This window comes from Carcharodon carcharias, chromosome 1, assembly GCF_017639515.1.
Source record: "Carcharodon carcharias isolate sCarCar2 chromosome 1, sCarCar2.pri, whole genome shotgun sequence".
Classification (NCBI taxonomy): Eukaryota; Metazoa; Chordata; class Chondrichthyes; order Lamniformes; family Lamnidae; genus Carcharodon; species Carcharodon carcharias.
In genome coordinates this window covers 14,415,795-14,433,946 of record NC_054467.1, presented here as the reverse complement: position 1 = coordinate 14,433,946, position 18,152 = coordinate 14,415,795, and the positions used below count along the sequence as shown (strand labels likewise).

The 18,152-nt window shown below is 52.7% G+C and overlaps 1 protein-coding gene across 1 annotated transcript in view; it reads left to right on the top strand.

Moving 5' to 3' along the window:
* The first annotated feature begins 859 nt into the window (after nucleotides 1-859).
* The window catches only part of papss1 (3'-phosphoadenosine 5'-phosphosulfate synthase 1), a 59,511-nt gene continuing 42,218 nt past the window's right edge, over nucleotides 860-18,152 (top strand). The window contains exons 1-4 of the mRNA XM_041194901.1: nucleotides 860-1,037; nucleotides 12,556-12,670; nucleotides 15,569-15,804; nucleotides 17,848-17,986. Of these exons, the coding sequence (XP_041050835.1) occupies nucleotides 957-1,037; nucleotides 12,556-12,670; nucleotides 15,569-15,804; nucleotides 17,848-17,986 (571 nt within the window). The 5' untranslated portion in view covers nucleotides 860-956. The remainder of the gene's footprint in view (nucleotides 1,038-12,555; nucleotides 12,671-15,568; nucleotides 15,805-17,847; nucleotides 17,987-18,152) is intronic.

The window sequence follows — 18,152 nt, the reverse complement described above, 5'->3', positions numbered from 1 at the left end:
GCTCTCCCTCCACCTCCCCCACTCCCTCCACCTCCCCCCCACTCCCTCCCCATCCCCCACTCCCTCCACCTCCCCCCCACTCCCTCCCCATCCCACTCCCTCCACTCATCTTCCACTCCCCTCTCCCACCCCTCCTTCCCCCCAGCCCCACCCCTCCTACACCCCGCCCCCTTCCACCTCACCCCACATCCCCTACCCCCTCCCACCTCCCCTGCCCCCCATCTTCCCCCTCCCCTCCGGCGGCTCTCCCCTCCCCGGCCCCTCCCCTCTCCCCTCCCCCGGCCCCTCCCCTCTCCCCTCCCCCGGCCCCTCCCCTCTCCCCTCCCCCGGCCCCTCCCCCGCTCCTCCCCTCTCCTCTCCCCCGGCCCCTCCCCTCTCCCCTCCCCCCACCCCTCCCCCCCCTCCTCCCTGCCCCCCCATCTTCCCCCTCCCCTCCGGCGGCTCTCCCCTCCCCCGGCCCCTCCCCCGCTCCTCCCCTCTCCTCTCCCCCGGCCCCTCCCCTCTCCCCTCCCCTGGCCCCACCCCTCTCCCCTCCCCCGGCCCCTCCCCCGCTCCTCCCCTCTCCTCTCCCCCGGCCCCTCCCCTCTCCCCTCCCCCGGCCCCGCCCCCGGCCCCGCCCCTCTCCCCTCCCCCGGTCCCTCCCCTCTCCCCTCCCCCCCCCCCCCCCCCGCTCCTCCCCTCTCCCCTCCCCCGGCCCCTCCCCTCTCCCCTCCCCCCGGCCCCTCCCCTCTCCCCCTCCTCCCGGCCCCACCCCTCTCCCCTCCCCCCCCGGCCCCTCCCCTCTCCCCTCCCCTCCCCTCCCCTCCCCTCCCCATCCTAAGTTCCGCCTCTCGCGAGATCTCTCCTCTGGCCCCGCCCCTGCCCCGTGGCCCGGATGTTGCGGTCGCCGCTCCCGGTCTGAGAGAAGCGGCTGCTGGGGAAACGGACTGTAGCTGGCGGGAGAGGCGGCCTGGAGCATGGAGAAGCAGGTGAAGAAAGTGAAGCTCAACAACAACAACAGCAACAGCAGCAGCAGCAGCAGCAGCATCCCCAACTGGGTAAGTGAGGGGCCGGGCGCCGGGGACAGTGGGACGGTGGAGAGGGGAACTGGAGGAGGAGGGGGTTTGGGGGGGGGGTTTGGGGGGGGTGGGGCTAGAGACAGTAGACGGGGGGGGGGGAGGGAGAGACAGTAGACAGGGGGAGAGAGACAGTAGACGGGGGGGCTAGAGACAGTAGACGGGGGGGGGGAGGGAGAGACAGTAGACGGGGGGGGGGGAGGGAGAGACAGTAGACGGGGGGGGGAGGGAGAGACAGTAGACGGGGGGGGGGGAGGGAGAGACAGTAGACAGGGGGAGAGAGACAGTAGACGGGGAGGGAGAGACAGTAGACAGGGGGAGAGAGACAGTAGACGGGGGGGAGAGAGACAGTAGACGGGGGGGAGAGAGACAGTAGACGGGGGGGGGAGGGAGAGACAGTAGACGGGGGGGGGAGGGAGAGACAGTAGACAGGGGGAGAGAGACAGTAGACGGGGAGGGAGAGACAGTAGACGGGGGGGGGGAGGGAGAGACAGTAGACGGGGGGGATAGAGACAGTAGACGGGGGGGAGAGAGACAGTAGACGGGGGGGAGAGAGACAGTAGACGGGGGGGAGAGAGACAGTAGACGGGGGGGGAGGGAGAGACAGTAGACGGGGGGGGATAGAGACAGTAGACGGGGGGGAGAGAGACAGTAGACGGGGGGGAGAGAGACAGTAGACGGGGGGGAGAGAGACAGTAGACGGGGGGGAGAGAGACAGTAGACGGGGGGGGAGGGAGAGACAGTAGACGGGGGGGATAGAGACAGTAGACGGGGGGGAGAGAGACAGTAGACGGGGGGGAGAGAGACAGTAGACGGGGGGGAGAGAGACAGTAGACGGGGGGGGGGGAGGGAGAGACAGTAGACGGGGAGGGGGGAGAGAGACAGTAGACGGGGGGGGAGAGAGACAGTAGACGGGGGGGGGAGAGAGACAGTAGACGGGGGGGAGGGAGAGACAGTAGACGGGGGGGGAGGGAGAGACAGTAGACGGGGGGGGGAGGGAGAGACAGTAGACGGGGGGGGGAGGGAGAGACAGTAGACGGGGGAGGGAGAGACAGTAGACGGGGGGGGAGGGAGAGACAGTAGACGGGGGGGGAGGGAGAGACAGTAGACGGGGGGGAGGGAGAGACAGTAGACGGGGGGGGAGGGAGAGACAGTAGACGGGGGAGGGAGAGACAGTAGACGGGGGGGGGAGGGAGAGACAGTAGACGGGGGGAGAGAGAGACAGTAGACGGGGGGAGAGAGAGACAGTAGACGGGGGGGAGAGAGAGACAGTAGACGGGGGGGGAGGGAGAGACAGTAGACGGGGGGAGGGAGAGACAGTAGACGGGGGGAGAGAGACAGTAGACGGGGGGGGGAGAGAGACAGTAGACGGGGGGGAGAGAGACAGTAGACGGGGGGGAGAGAGACAGTAGACGGGGGGGGAGGGAGAGAGACAGTAGACGGGGGGGAGAGAGACAGTAGACGGGGGGGGAGGGAGAGAGACAGTAGACGGGGGGGAGAGAGACAGTAGACGGGGGGGGAGGGAGAGAGACAGTAGACGGGGGGGAGAGAGACAGTAGACGGGGGGGGAGAGAGACAGTAGACGGGGGGGGAGAGAGAGACAGTAGACGGGGGGGAGGGAGCGACAGTAGACGGGGGGGGGAGAGAGAGACAGTAGACGGGGGGGAGGGAGCGACAGTAGACGGGGGGGGGAGGGAGAGACAGTAGACGGGGGGGGGAGACACAGTAGACGGGGGAGAGAGAGACAGTAGACGGGGGGGGGAGAGACAGTAGACGGGGGAGAGAGAGACAGTAGACGGGGGGGAGGGAGCGACAGTAGACGGGGGGGGGAAAGAGAGACAGTAGACGGGGGGGAGGGAGCGACAGTAGACGGGGGGGGGAGGGAGAGACAGTAGACGGGGGGGAGAGAGACAGTAGACGGGGGGGGAGGGAGAGAGACAGTAGACGGGGGTGGGAGGGAGAGAGACAGTAGACGGGGGGGGAGGGAGAGACAGTAGACGGGGGGGGAGGGAGAGAGACAGTAGACGGGGGGGGGAGGGAGAGAGACAGTAGACGGGGGGGGAGGGAGAGACAGTAGACGGGGGGGGGAGGGAGAGACAGTAGACGGGGGGGGGAGAGACTGTAGACGGGGGGGAGGGAGAGACAGTAGACGGGGGGGGAGAGACAGTAGACCGGGGGGGGAGGGAGAGACAGTAGACGGGGGGGGAGGGAGCGACAGTAGACGGGGGGGGGGAGGGAGCGACAGTAGACGGGGGGGGGAGGGAGAGACAGTAGACGGGGGGGTAGAGGGAGACAGTAGACGGGGGGGAGAGAGAGACAGTAGACGGGGGGAGAGAGAGACAGTAGACGGGGGAGAGAGAGACAGTAGACGGGGGAGAGAGAGACAGTAGACGGGGGAGAGAGAGACAGTAGACGGGGGGGGGGGAGAGAGACAGTAGACGGGGGGGAGGGAGCGACAGTAGACGGGGGGGAGGGGAGAGACAGTAGACGGAGGAGGACAGAGACAGTAGACGGGGAGGGGGGAGAGAGACAGTAGACGGGGGGGGGAGAGAGACAGTAGACGGGGGGGGAGAGAGACAGTAGACGGGGGGGGAGAGGGAGACAGTAGACGGGGGAGGAGAGAGACAGTAGACGGGGGGGGGGGGAGGGAGAGACAGTAGACGGGGGAGGAGAGAGACAGTAGACGGGGGGGGGAGGGAGAGACAGTAGACGGGGGAGGAGAGAGACAGTAGACGGGGGGGGGAGGGAGAGACAGTAGACGGGGGGGAGAGAGAGACAGTAGACGGGGGGGAGAGAGAGACAGTAGACGGGGGGGGGGAGAGAGAGACAGTAGACGGGGGGGAGGGAGAGACAGTAGACGGGGGGGAGAGAGAGACAGTAGACGGGGGGGAGAGAGAGACAGTAGACGGGGGGGAGAGAGAGACAGTAGACGGGGGGGGAGGGAGAGACAGTAGACGGGGGGGGGGAGGGAGAGACAGTAGACGGGGGGGGAGAGAGAGACAGTAGACGGGGGGGAGAGAGAGACAGTAGACGGGGGGGAGAGAGAGACAGTAGACGGGGGGGGGAGAGAGAGAGAGAGTAGATGGGGGAACGGGGGAGAGAGAGAGAGTAGATGGGGGGGGGAGAGAGAGAGAGAGTAGATGGGGGAACGGGGGGAGAGAGAGAGAGTAGGCGGGGGGGACAGACAGTAGACTGGGGGGTGGACGGACAGAGAGAGCAGACGGGGGGGCAGACGGACAGAGAAGGGCGGGCGGAGGGAGAGCGGGGACAGAGAGAGAAGGGGGGGCGGACAGACGGAGAGAGAGAAGGGGGGCGCGGACGGATGGAGAAGGCGGACGGACGGAGGGGGGGAGAGAGAGTAGGCTGGGGGGAGAGAGGCAGTAGACGGGGGAGCGAGGAGAGAGAGAGAGAGAGAGAGAGAGAGTAGATTGGGCGGGGGGATGGGGGAGAGAGAGTAGACGGGGGGGGAGAGAGAGAGTAGACGGGGGGGAGAGAGAGAGTAGACGGGGGGGAGAGAGAGTAGACGGGGGGGGAGAGAGAGAGTAGACGGGGGGGGAGAGAGAGAGTAGACGGGGGGGGAGAGAGAGTAGACGGAGGGGGAGAGAGAGAGTAGACGGGGGGGGAGAGAGAGAGTAGACGGTGGGGGAGAGAAAGAGTAGACGAGAGGGAGAGAGAGAGTAGACGGGGGGGAGAGAGAGAGTAGACGGGGGGGGAGAGAGAGAGTAGACGGGGGAGAGAGAGAGAGTAGACGGGGGGGAGAGAGAGAGTAGACGGTGGGGGAGAGAAAGAGTAGACGAGAGGGAGAGAGAGAGTAGACGGGGGGGGAGAGAGAGAGTAGACGGGGGGAGAGAGAGAGTAGACGGGGGGGGGAGAGAGAGAGTAGACGGTGGGGGAGAGAAAGAGTAGACGGGAGGGAGAGAGAGAGTAGACGGGGGGGGAGAGAGAGTAGACGGGGGGGAGAGAGAGAGTAGACGGGGGGGAGAGAGAGAGTAGACGGGGGGGAGAGAAAGAGTAGACGGGAGGGAGAGAGAGAGTAGACGGGGGGGTGAGAGAGAGTAGACGGGGGAACGGGGGGAGAGAGAGTGAACGGGGGAGAGAGAGAGTAGACGGGGGGGAGAGAGAGAGTAGACGGGGGGGAGAGAGAGAGTAGACGGGGGGGAGAGAGAGAGTAGACGGGGGGAGAGAGAGAGTAGACGGGGGGAACGGGGGGAGAGAGAGTGAACGGGGGAGAGAGAGAGTAGACGGGGGGGAGAGAGAGAGTAGACGGGGGGGAGAGAGAGAGTAGACGGGGGAGAGAGAGAGTAGACGGGGGGAGGGAGAGAGTAGACGGGGGGAGGGAGAGAGTAGACGGGGGGAGGGAGAGAGTAGACGGGGGGAGAGGGAGAGTAGACGGGGGAGAGGGAGAGTAGACGGGGGGAGAGGGAGAGTAGACGGGGGGAGAGGGAGAGTAGACGGGGGGAGGGGGAGAGAGACAGTATACGGGGGAACGGGGGGGGAGAGAGACAGTAGACGGGGGGGGCGGGCGGATGAGCAGAGCAGACAGGGGGGTGGACGGACATAGAAGGGGGGCAGGCAGACAGAGAAGGGCGGGCGGAGGGAGAGGGGGGACGGAGAGAGAAGGGGGGGCAGAAGGATGGAAGGGGGGATGGAGAGAGAGAACGGGGGCGGATGGACAGAGGGGGGACGGAGAGTGAGAAGGGGGGCAGACGGACAGAGAGGGGGGACGGAGGGAGAAGGGGGGCGGACGGACGGAGAGGGGGAGGAGAGAGAGAGTAGGCGGGGGGAAGAGAGACAGTAGACGGGGGACGGGGGGAGAGAGAGACAGTAGAGTTGGGGGGGTGGGGAGAGAGAGAGACAGACGGGTGGCGGAGGGAGGGGGGAGAGAGAGAGAGAGACAGTAGACGGGGGGTGTAGGGGGGAGAGAGAGAGAGACGGTAGACGGGGTGGTGGAGGGGAGAGAGAGTCAGTAGAAGGGGGGAGAGAGAGAGACAGTGGATGGTGGGGTGGGTGGGGAGAGAGAGAGAGACAGTAGACGGGGTGAGGGGGGAGAGAGAGAGACAATAGACGTGAGGGGGGAGAGAGAGAGAGAGACAGTAGACGGGGGCGGGGAGAGAGAGAGAGACAGTAGAGGGGGTGAGGGGGGAGAGAGAGAGACAGTAGATGGGAGCGGGGAGAGAGAGAGAGAGACAGTAGACGGGGAGAGAGAGAGAGATAGTAGACGGGGGAGAGAGAGAGAGACACTGGACGGAGGGGTGGGGGGGAGAGCGAGAGATACAGTGGACAGGGGGGTGAGGGTGGAGAGAGAGACAGACAGTGGACGGGGGGTGTGTGGGTGGGGGAGAGAGACAGTGGACGGGAGGTTGTGTGGGGGGCAGAGAGAGACAGTAGATGGGGGTGTGTGGGGGGGAAGAGAGACAGTGGACAGGGTTGCGGGGTGTGGGGGGAGAGAGACACAGTAGACGGGGGGGTGTTGGGGGGGAGAGAGAGACAGTAGACAGGGGGTGTGGGGGGGAGAGAGAGACAGTGGACGGGGGTGGGGTGTGGGGGAGAGAGAGAGAGAGACAGTAGACGGAGGGGGTGTGGGGGAGAGACAGTGGACGGAGGGGGCGGAAGAGAGAGTAGACGGGGGAGCGGGGGGAGAGAGAGTAGACGGGGGGAATGGGGGGAGAGAGAGAGTAGACGGGGGGGAGAGAGTAGACGGGGGAGCGGGGGGAGAGAGAGAGTAAACGGGGGAGCGGGGGAGAGAGAGAGAGAGACGGCGGGTGGGAAGAGAGAGAGAGTAGACGGGGGAGAGAGAGTAGACGGGGGAACGGGGGGAGAGAGAGAGTAGATGGGGGAATGGGGGCAGAGAGAGAGAGTAGACGGGGGAATGGGGGGAGAGAGAGAAGGCGGTGAGGGGAGAGACAGTAGACGGGGGGCGGACGGACAGAGAAGGGCGGGCGGAGGGAGAGAAGGCGGGGCAGACGGACGGAGAGGGGGAACGGAGAGAGAAGGAGGGGGTGGACGGACGGAGAGGGGGGACGGAGAGAGAGCAGGGGGGCGGACGAACGGAGAGGGGGGATGGAGAGAGAGAAGGGGGGGGCGGATGGACGGAGAGGGGGGACGGAGAGAGGGATGGGGAGGCAGATGGACGGAGAGGGGGGACGGAGAGAGGGAAGGGGAGGCAGATGGGCGGAGAGGGGGGATGGAGAGAGGGAAGGGGAGGCAGACGGATGGAGAGAGAAGGGGAGGCGGACGGATGGAGAGGGGGGACGGAGAGAGGGAAGGGGGGGGGATGGACGGACGGAGAGGGGGAGGAGAGAGAGAGTAGGCGGGGGGGAGAGAGACAGTAGACGGGGGAGCTGGGGGAGAGAGAGTAGACAGGGCGGGGGAGAGGGAGAGTAGACAGGGGCGTGTGGGGGAGGGAGAGAGAGCAAATGGGGGGGGTGGGGGGTGCGAGAGAGTAGACGGGTGGGAGAGAGAGAGTAGAAGTGGGGTTGCGGGCGGAGAGAGAGAGTAGAAGGGGGGTTGTGGGCGGAGAGAGAGAGTAGACGGGGGGTGGGGTGGGAGAGAGAGTAGATGGGGGGTGGGGTGGGAGAGAGAGAGTAGACCGGGGGGCAGGGGGAGAGAGTGAGTAGACGTGGGGTGAGGTGGAAGAGAGAGAATAGAAGGGGGGGTGCGGGCGGAGAGACAGAGTAAACGAGGGGGCAGGGGGTGCGAGAGAGTAGACAGGGTTGGGGTGGGAGAGAGATAGAAGAGAGGTGGACGGACAGAGAAGGGGGGCAGACGGACAGAGAAGGGGGGGGCGAGGAGTGAGAAAAGGGAGGTGGATGGACGGAGTGGGGCTGGACGGAGAGAAGAGGGTGACAGAGGGGACGGGGAGAGGGGGAGGTGGAGGGTGGAACAGGGAGAGGGGGAAGTGGAGGGGAGAGTGAGGGGATGGGGGAACGATGTGTTTAGGGGATTGGTGAGAGAGCACGGAGCATCAGGGAGGCATTGGGAAAGAAATTGGAGAGGGAGACACAGGAAAACCATATTCCCGCACTTATTATTTTTCTATGATGCAAGACAGAGCATAGTGATAAGAATGAGGGATTAAGTTTAAAAATTTAAAGATCTGGAGGGATGGAGAGTAATAGAGGAGATGGGGATGAAAAAGGGAGAGAGCATAGATTGCGAGGGACAGCAACAAGGAAAGAGGGAGACACAGTCAGGGAGATAAGAGTAAAACAAGAACTGGAATAATGGGGTTGCGGAGATGGAGACACACTAAGAAAGATAGAGAACGAGCAAGAGAGCAGGGAAGAGGGAGCAAGTATTCAAAGACAGCAAGAGAGAGCGAGTGAGTAAGGCCAGCAGCCAGCTGTAATAATGCAGTGCAAAGTGCTAGCCAGTAGATGGGGAAGGGAGTGGGCAGATTTACGGCAGGTGGTGCTGAAATGTGAAGCGTGTGTATTTTGGGGATAGGGACAAGCACGTGGGGTAGATTTTCAACATGGTTTGCTAAAAGTTTCAGATCTGTTGCCCATTAACAACATGGCCCAATTTCCATCGATTTCTGATAAGTAGAAGTTTTGTGGACATCCATTTCACTCAAGCTGTTAGAGAAAGAAGGCCATGCTTTAGTTTCTAAGCTGCAGCCGAAGTTTTCCAACTTGCAAATTTGCCTCACCAAACAGCAGATCTCACAGTGAGGACCTGCCCTTTATGTGGTAGGCCAGGGCTAGTGACTGAACATCACCGAGAGGCTTTAGATTCCAGGACACCTGTGGGGATCTGTTCGCCAAATATTTTTCAGGTAGTGTTCTATTATCCTGCCAGGAGTGCTGATATTTTTGTGGATGAGCAGAATTAACTGCACATTGCGGTTTACCTGCAGAGTCAACTCATTTTTTTTAGATGTCTGTGGAAGCTGGCTGGCTGCTGATTATGGCGAAAAAGGGAACTAGGGATTTGAAAAATTTGACACACCTACGTCAAAAATAACATCTTTGGTGTTTATCAAGTACCCTCAGGAGAGCTAAGGATAGAGTATATATACTCAGCCTGAAAACTGAGAGAGCACTGATCTCTGGATTAACTGTTGCAATGTAGGAACGTGTATTTGTATGGTACCCTTAATGTAATAAAATGTCACATGGCGCTCTACCTGCATTACAAACAAAGCATCATTGAGTCCCATCAGATATTAAGTCAGATAACCAAAAGCTTGGTCAAAGAGGTAGGCTTTAAGGAGCTTCTTAAAGAACAGAGATGAGATAGGGAGGAGGGAATTCCAGAGCTTAGGGTCCAGACAGCTGAAGACAAGGCCACCAGTGGTGTAGTGATCAAAATAGAGGATGTTCAAGAGACCAGTATTAGAGGAGTGCAGATATAATTGGGGAGGGGGGTGGGGTCGGTGGAGTGGCGGTGGGTTGGTGGTGGTGCTGCTGGTGGGGTCTAGAGAAGCTTACAGAGTCCATGGAGGGATTTGAAAGCAAGAATGGGAATATTAAAATCGAGGAGCCACTGAACCGGGAACAAAGCAGGTTGGTCAGCAAGCCATATGAGCGAATAGGATTTGGTTCAAGTTGTGTGGAAGGCGACAGAGTTTTAGATGACCTTAAATATACACATTGTAAAATGTGGGACCCTGGCCAGGAGTGTTTTAGACTAGCCAAATCCAGAGACTCCAAAGGCATGGATTTGGGTTGCAGCAGCAAATGAGGTGAGGTAGGGGCTAGGTTATCAAGGTAGAAATAGGCAGTCTGATATGTGCCAACACGGATATGTGGTTGGAAGCTTAGCTCAGGGTCAAATACGATACCAAGGTTGTGAATAAATCTCAATGTAGACCTAAACCTCTGTATAATTAGTGAATTAAAGATGTTGAAGTGTATGGAACTTTTTGTTTGCTGTAAAGAGAGGCATTTATTTAAATTTCTCATGTATCTAATTAACTCATTGTAGAAGGCCAATGACCTTGCCCTTACCAGAGACATCTGCCCACTTATGCAAAATGCTCCCTTCAGTTCAACCTGTGATACTTGGGCCTTGTATATATTTGAATCCAGGGCATTCCACAGTTGTTGATTATTCGAGTGTATACTGACTTTATTGTTTTCCCTGAATCTTGGAGCAGGCAATCTGGATGCACAGCAGTCTTATTAAAAGGGTGATGTTGATTCTTGTTCAGTATAAACAGAAGCGACTGGGAGCTGTACTTCAAATCATAGTGGCATCATGCAATGCTCCATTGGTCGCTGAGGAGATTGGTTTAAGTAGTTGAGTTGTGTAAATCAGCGAGTGATTTGAACATGCAGCATGACCCTCTGCTCTTACACCACCATCATGTTCTCATTGTTTTGCTTGTTGCTCTATCCTAGGATGTTTCACTACATTAAAGGTGCTATATATATGCAAATTGTTGTCTGAGTAATCTAAGCAACAGATCGAACATGTTTCTAAAGAAGAGTGTAGAACAAAACCTTAATAGAAATGGAAAGTGATGGAAATATACAGCAGACAAGCTGACACCTGCAAGAGAAAAGATAGCTTAATCTGCCAGCAGCATCTCAAACCAAAATCGACATCCAAGTGCTCTGTGTTTGTGGCATTTCCAGTATTCAGTGAGCCTCTATGTGCATTACCTCTGACAAAAAACCAGAAAATCTGTTTGTCCTTACTGCATTTTTGTATCTGTTCTTGGGAAGACGGTACCGATGGCAGGGCCAGCATTTATTGCCCATCCTGATTGCGCTTAAGGTGGTGGTGAGCCACCGCCTTGAACCAATGCAGTCTGCGTGGTGTCATTACACCCTCGGGGTCTCTCTGCAGCATGGAGTTCAGGCACAGAATCTGGCCACAGTGGTCACTTGTAATTGATATGACCTTCATGACCTTTACCCCTCCCCACCATATTGATTAACTGTAGTGATGCTATAGATGTTTTGCAGTTGCAGCCTAAAATTTTAATTTAGAAAGAGATTGTCTAATAGTTGTTCAGGACTACAATAAGGCAATAAAGACTGCTTTAAAAAAATGATTAAAGTTTTGATTCTGAACATTCAGAATCCTGAAGGCACTATTTAAACAGCAGCTAAGTCTGAGTATCTTGTTACAATTATGAGGTTTATAAAATCATACTTTGGGACTGTTGCTTTAAATTTAGGGTTATTGAAGGTAGTCATGTGACCTGTTCTGCTGTCTGCCTGACAGTAAGCCTGAGTGGTTTGATTGTTAGAGATCAAAGTAAGGCTTAGATTGTTTTACTGAGAAAACGTTGCAAAGCATTTATATTTGGAGATGATGGCAACAGTCTCCGAGGTTGCAATGGGTAGACCCTGAGTCTCCTAAAGTCCCAGAAAGGTGTTGAAGGTACTGGGTTGTAAGCTGTTGTGCTGTAAACTGTCCAATTACTTATAAGATGAAGGTATGTTGGGGCTAAGGATAGCTAATTAGCATTTCTAACTGAATGCAAGGTTAATGTGTTTCATGTTGCCATGGGTAAAAGGGTAGAGGAAGTTATTCTTAAGGTTAACTTACAGGCATCCCTACAAACTAATTAAAAGCTCAGACAGACAGCAGTTTCAGTGAGATCAGCCAAGAGAAAGGCTGCTTGGTTTTGCGAGGTACCACAGCTGGATGCAGGAGGGAGACGGTTTCTTGTCGAAGAGACTGCATCCTGCAGTCTTCTCCAGATACCGGGATATTTGTCCTGGCATGGCTGGGGGAAGAAGAGTCATTGGAGTAGGTTTTACTGCTGATTTAAGAAACTCTCCGAAAACTGAGAAACGTGCCTGGAGAGGGTCACTCAAAGTTACTACTTGGCGAAACAGGGACACGGGAACCCATTGGTAGCTGGGAACAACTGTGGGCTGTTTATTATCAGGACTGTAATTCCATGGAGAGTGCAGTGGTGATAAGTATAAAAGGGGACTGTTCCTCCCTGTAGTTTAAAGTATCAGTTGCCCACAAGAGGAAAATAGTGTTTAGTCAATAGTGCTTTTAGTCATCTGTTACAATAAAAGTTTCAAAATGTCAAATCTTGTCGTGTCATTCTTTCAGCTATCAACTGGAAGTTCAAATGTCTTTTTAAAGTTATATTTCTCTGGGGATTGTAACAACCTTCTGCAGGTCACATAAAATTAAATTGAATTTCAGTGCAAAAATGGGCATTGAACCAAAGACTTTACACTTGTCTTTGTCTCTTCCTAATCTACTTTATCTAACCCTATCAGCCTAACCTTCTAGTCCTTTGTTCTTCATGTTGCTTATTGAACTCCTCCTGAAGTAGATCTGTGATATTTCCTTCAATTATCCCATGTGGTAGCGAATTCCACTTTCTAATCACTCTCTGGGTAAAGATTTTTCTGAATTCTTCATTGGATTTATTAGTGACTATCATATATTTATGGTCCCTTTATGGATTCATAAAATTAGTAGTGCAAAGCTGAGTGCAATGTTTTTTTTCTGTTCAAGTAACTTTGCTTATGCATTATATGCCATGCATTTTTCAGTGCAGTGATTATGTATCTTACAGGGTAAACAGAGGGCAACCAATGTAACCTTCCAAGCGCACCATGTCAGCAGAAACAAGCGTGGACAGGTTGTTGGCACCAGAGGTGGTTTCCGAGGGTGCACTGTCTGGCTTACAGGTAACACTCCCTTATTCTTCCCTTGAATGTCATCAAGACTCTGCACACCAGACTCTAGCATTGACTACCTTTGCCCAATTCACACAATGCAATGGAAATCTTAATTCATACCTTTTCCCCTCCAGACTAACGCCCTCCCTGCCAACCTTGTAACACTCCACCCTCCATTCACTCCAATTCACTTAAGATTTTACCATTCACATCCTGTCTAGATCTCAGTATTGCTTGTTCGTCATTCCTGTCCATGCTGGGCTATCTTTGCTTCCTATTCCTCAGTGCAGTTATTTCAAGATCATTGCCCTCACTTTCACCCTCTATCTGTGGTCTCCTTTACCTTATGCCCTGTGTTCCGTGACTCTGCTGAGAACTGTACTCCTTTAACTGTTTGCTCCCCTAACTCAGGCCCCTTGTACACCTCCCTCCTTTTTCAGTTCCACTATTGATGTCAGAGCTTTAAGCTCAGCCCATGTCTGCAGCCTCCTCCCCAAATTTCTTCTCCCTGCTTTTATCGTCCTTCTCTGAATCTACTTATTTGTCCATGCAGTTTGCCAAATTTCTTTACTTGATGTTTAGTTTTGCTCATCTGTGAAGCCTCTTTCAAGCATCTAAGTAGGTTTATTTATTGTATGTCGTTTGCTTAATTTTTGCTGTTCTTAATCAATGCCTGAAGCTTCATCTTTAAGTTAGGTTTTTTATTCACTTTCAGGTTGTGGGTATCACTGGCAAAGTGGCATTTACAACCCCACCGGGTTGTCTTGAGAAGGTGGTGGTGAGTCATCTTCTTGAACCATGAGCTAGCTTGGTACAACTGATTGCCCTGCTCAGCCATTTCTCTAGGCAGTTAAGAGTTAACCTTATGAGACTAGAGCCATGTATAGATTAGACCATGTGGAGACAATAAGCTTCCTTCCCTAAATGTCATCCATTTTTTTGTTATTACAACCAGATAGCTCTTTTACAGATACCAGCTTTATATTTCTAGATTTTTAAAAGCTGGATTCAAATTCATAAACTGCTGTGGTGGGATTTGAACTCCATGTTCTTTGGATTATTGGCGCAGTAACATAATCTCCACACTACTGTACCCGTATATAACACGTCACACTTTAGCTTTGTTAGAAAATTGGAATAATTTACTGATTGAAGAAACATTTCTTTTCTGTTCCTCTATTTGGTAAGTAATCTTATGCGTGGTTAAGAGTTGAAAAAAGTGGAGCGAGAAATTTGAGTTTTTCCACTAGTTGTTTACTCTTCCCTGAAGCTGTTGACTACATTTGGTCTTTTGATGACTCGTGTAAAGATAAAATAACCATGAAACATAGATTTCGATTTTGCTAAAGGGGAAAAGTGAGCTGTACCTTCAGTTTCCACGTGAGTAGTTTTGTTGTTTTCTTTTTTTTTCTCTTTCACCACCTCATCTCCCGAAGGCCAAAGCTCGTGCGGTATTGCAGTTCCCTTTTTTTGGACAATCTGTGTCATAACATAAGAAATAGGAGCAGGAGTAAGCCATTGAGTTTTCTCTGCCATTCAATAAGGTCATAACTGAATGTCTACGTCATCTTTGTTTCCCTGTTCTGACCTCGTTTCCCATGATTTCCTTAGTGCTCAAAAATCTACCGATCTCAGTCTTGAATATGTTCATCGACTGAATATCCACACCCATCTGGGTTAGAGATTTCAAAAGACAGTTAACCCTCTGATTGAAGAAATTTCTCCTCATTTCAGTCCTAAATGGCCAACATCTTTCCCTGAAACTGAGCCCCAATTCTAGACTCTCTGCCAACAACTACATTAGTACATTAAACGCGCTACGTAAATGTAAAATATCCCAAGGCATTTAACCAGAGCACTATCAATAAAGGCACTTTTTATAAAGCATCGAGCCACAGAAGGCAGTCAGATCAGATGACCAAAAGCTTGATCAAAGAGGTAGATTTAAAGCACGTCTTGAAACTGGTGGGGCGGAGAGTTGTTGGGGTGGGGGGTGTGGCGGAGAGGCATAGAGATTTAGAGAGGGAATTCCAGAGGTTAGGGCCAAGGCAGCTGAAAACATGGCTGCCAATAATGGAATGATTAAAATCATGGATGCTTGATATGCCAGAATTGGAAGGGTGCTGAGATCTTGATGGCTTGTATGCTAAAGGAGACTACAGTGTTAGGTCAGCAAGCAGGGTGGTGATGTTTTGAATGATATTAGGAGTGAATTAAAATATAGGTAGCAGAGTTTTCGATGAGCATGTTTATGGAGGGTGGAAGATGGGAGGCTGGCCAGGAGAACGTTGGCATGGTCAAGTCTAGAGGTGACAAAGGCATGGATGAGGGTAACAGATGAGCTGAGACAGTGTTGGAGTCAAGTGATGTTATGGAGATGGAAGTAGGCAGTCTTGATGGTGAAGATACTTGGAGGGAATCTCAGCTCAGAGTCAAAACACCACCTCCCAGCTTGGGGTCAAATACAACAGCAAGGTTGCTAACGGCCATGCTCAGCTTAAGACAGTTGCCAAGGTTTGGAACAGTGATTAGGAAAGGGAGTTTGTGATGGTCTCTATGGCCCAGCCAGATCTGGCGATGGATGGTTAATCCTTGCTTTCGACAAAGATGTTTATTGTTCGATGATTGGTCAGCACACGACAAGTCACCTCTTCAAATAGTGTCATGGAATCTTTTATGGGCCCTTAAGAGGACATACTGGGCCTTTGTTTAATTTCTCGTCTGAAAGTCTCTCGGGTGTACATTGAGGTATCAGAATGGATTATGTGCTCAATCCTTGGCGTGTATCTTGAGCCCACAACCTTCTTACTCAAGCTGACACTTTCTAGCTGTGCGTAGAAAGTTTGCTGAAGATAGTTTCAATTAAGTATGATTAACTTATTCTGACTTTGTGGTTGTATTTAACAGGCCTGTCCGGAGCTGGTAAAACAACAGTTAGCATGGCATTGGAGGAGTACTTGGTTTGCCATGGCATACCCTGCTACACATTGGATGGTGACAACATTCGGCAAGGTCTGAACAAAAACTTGGGCTTTAGCCCAGGGGACCGGGAAGAGAACATTCGGCGTATTGCAGAAGTGGCCAAGCTGTTTGCAGATGCTGGACTTGTGTGTCTTGCTAGCTTTATTTCTCCATATACAAAGGTACCCAACTGTTCCTTATCCATGTTAAGTGCACAAGATGTTTTCTTAACAGTATCATTCATCACCTGCATTGTTGTCAACATCTGCCTCTGAAGTTTCACCATATATTAAAATTTTTGTGAAGGAATATACTTCGTCATGATTGAGTTATAGTCATTTATCAATATCTATCATTGAAAGTGCCAAAGTTAATATTTAGAATGGAAGCCCTGAGTGTAAACAGTCATCTGTAACAATGCTGTTGAAAGCCCTGGCCAGTAGATATTGTGTGGTTGGGAGAGTTTCCCAGGTCTTGGAATCCTTGTCATCCTAAAGACTTTTATTCATCAACTGACTGTGGATACTTTACTGGTATTTAAATTATACTTTGGTAATTATTACATGTTTTAGAGCAGTACACAGTGTGTTTGATATAATTTAACATCCTTCCTGATATCAAGGTATTCACTAAGGCATTGCAAATAGTTTACTGATTTTGGATGTGAAGCAAAGTATAATTTAGAATACCAATAGTCCCCAGTTAAAGCATTTTTACATCTCTTTAAAGTACTTTTGTGAACACGGGATGCAGAAAATATTATTGAATTGGAATTTGTTCATGGTGATAAGAGGTATAACTTTGTCACACTTTGATTCCATGGCCATTTTAATGTTACAATCACACTGGTTAGCCTGTGAGATTAATTTATCATAATACAACCTCAGCGTTTCAAGTTTTAAGCAGAGTTACCACATACTGCGGCTGTCATATTTTATGGTTCTGTTAGAGGCATCCATTCCTTGGCAGAAATGGAAAGTATATTTGCTGTAGTTATACTTGTGAAACCGTTTTTGACCACCTCCCTGCTGTCACTCTACTTTTCTGGTACGAAACTGTGGGTGAGCTATAGCTTCCTCCAAGCTGACTTTGGAATGACTATAGCCATCACCTTTTTCTCTCACTCTCGTTACTGATTTGGTTCTCTATCCCAGTCACTCACTTAGGCTGAACCGTGCTATACAAAATCCAGGTGCCCTGTTTTACTGAGTTGAGCTTCAAGCCCATCCACAGCTTAAATCCTAATCCATCCATAGTCACTCTAGACCTTCAATCCAATGCCTTCATTTCTGGCCTTCCCTCTCCCACACTTCACAAACGTCAATTTGATCAAACTGCAGCTGCCCTAGTTCAGTTCACACCAAATCTTACTATCCCATCGCCTCCCCTTATTACTGTCATGCACTTACCCCCTGTTTCCCGAGCTCCTCATTCTCTTCATATCCCTCCCTCCTAACCTTGCTATGTTGTACCCTTTTGCTCTAGCATGTGCAGCGTCCACTACCCATGCACTTCCTTATACTCACTTTTTTGGCCCTAGCCTTGCGTTCTCTCCCCATTCCAAAAACCAATTTCAGGACAAACCCTCCAGCTTCCTTGACCCTATTCTATAAAAGTCCCTCCTTAAACCCTTTCCACCTCTTCTCTGACCAGGTTTGCAAGCACCCTCCTGTTTTGTTTTCCGGGGCTCGAAATGCATTTCTCCGTCCTATTTCCCTTTGTGAATTGTTTATTTTATTAATGCAAGATGTGTTTGTGCAAGATCCAAGCTTTTAAAAATCACTAGTGCCTGTGGATTGGCACAGCGTGACCAGCCTCCAGCACACTTGCATAGAGAGCATGAATGCAGCTTGCGCAAACCATCATGTGGGAGTTGAGTTCTGGCCCTTAGGTTATCAGGTAGGGATGAAGCTCTTCTTGTTGGGAGCTAGGCATCTCAATCTGCTTCATGCATAAATCAGTGACTGGCTCCTGAGCAGGAGCCTGGGTGGCACTGTCAAACTGTCATGAATGGAAACCGTGAAACCTGAAACAAGAGAGGGTGAGAAAATACATATAATTAATAAAACAACAAAATAATCTGATGAGAGTTGCATTACTTTGCAATTCTCTCTCTTTCCATCAATGTTTTTATTGAGTTCTAAACTGTGTCAAGTTATCTCATAGCTGGGGTGGACATTGCTGATGTTTCTCTTCTTTTAAATGTACCTTTCAATTTTTGGTAGGATCGGAAAAATGGCAGAAGTATCCATGAAGCTGCTGGCCTGCCGTTTTTCGAAATATTTGTTGATGCCCCTCTGCATGTTTGCGAGGAAAGAGATGTGAAGGGATTGTACAAAAAGGCCAGAGCTGGTGAAATAAAAGGCAAGTATCATGAGAATACAAGAGGCAATTGAGGGTATAGGACACACAGGGATGGTCTGAGAGCCTTAGGCAGCACATGGAAGACATTATCATATTTCATTTATTTCTTTCAACTTCCTTTTGGAAAAAAATGTTCGCACTGATTATGTTGATTATCTGAGTGGAC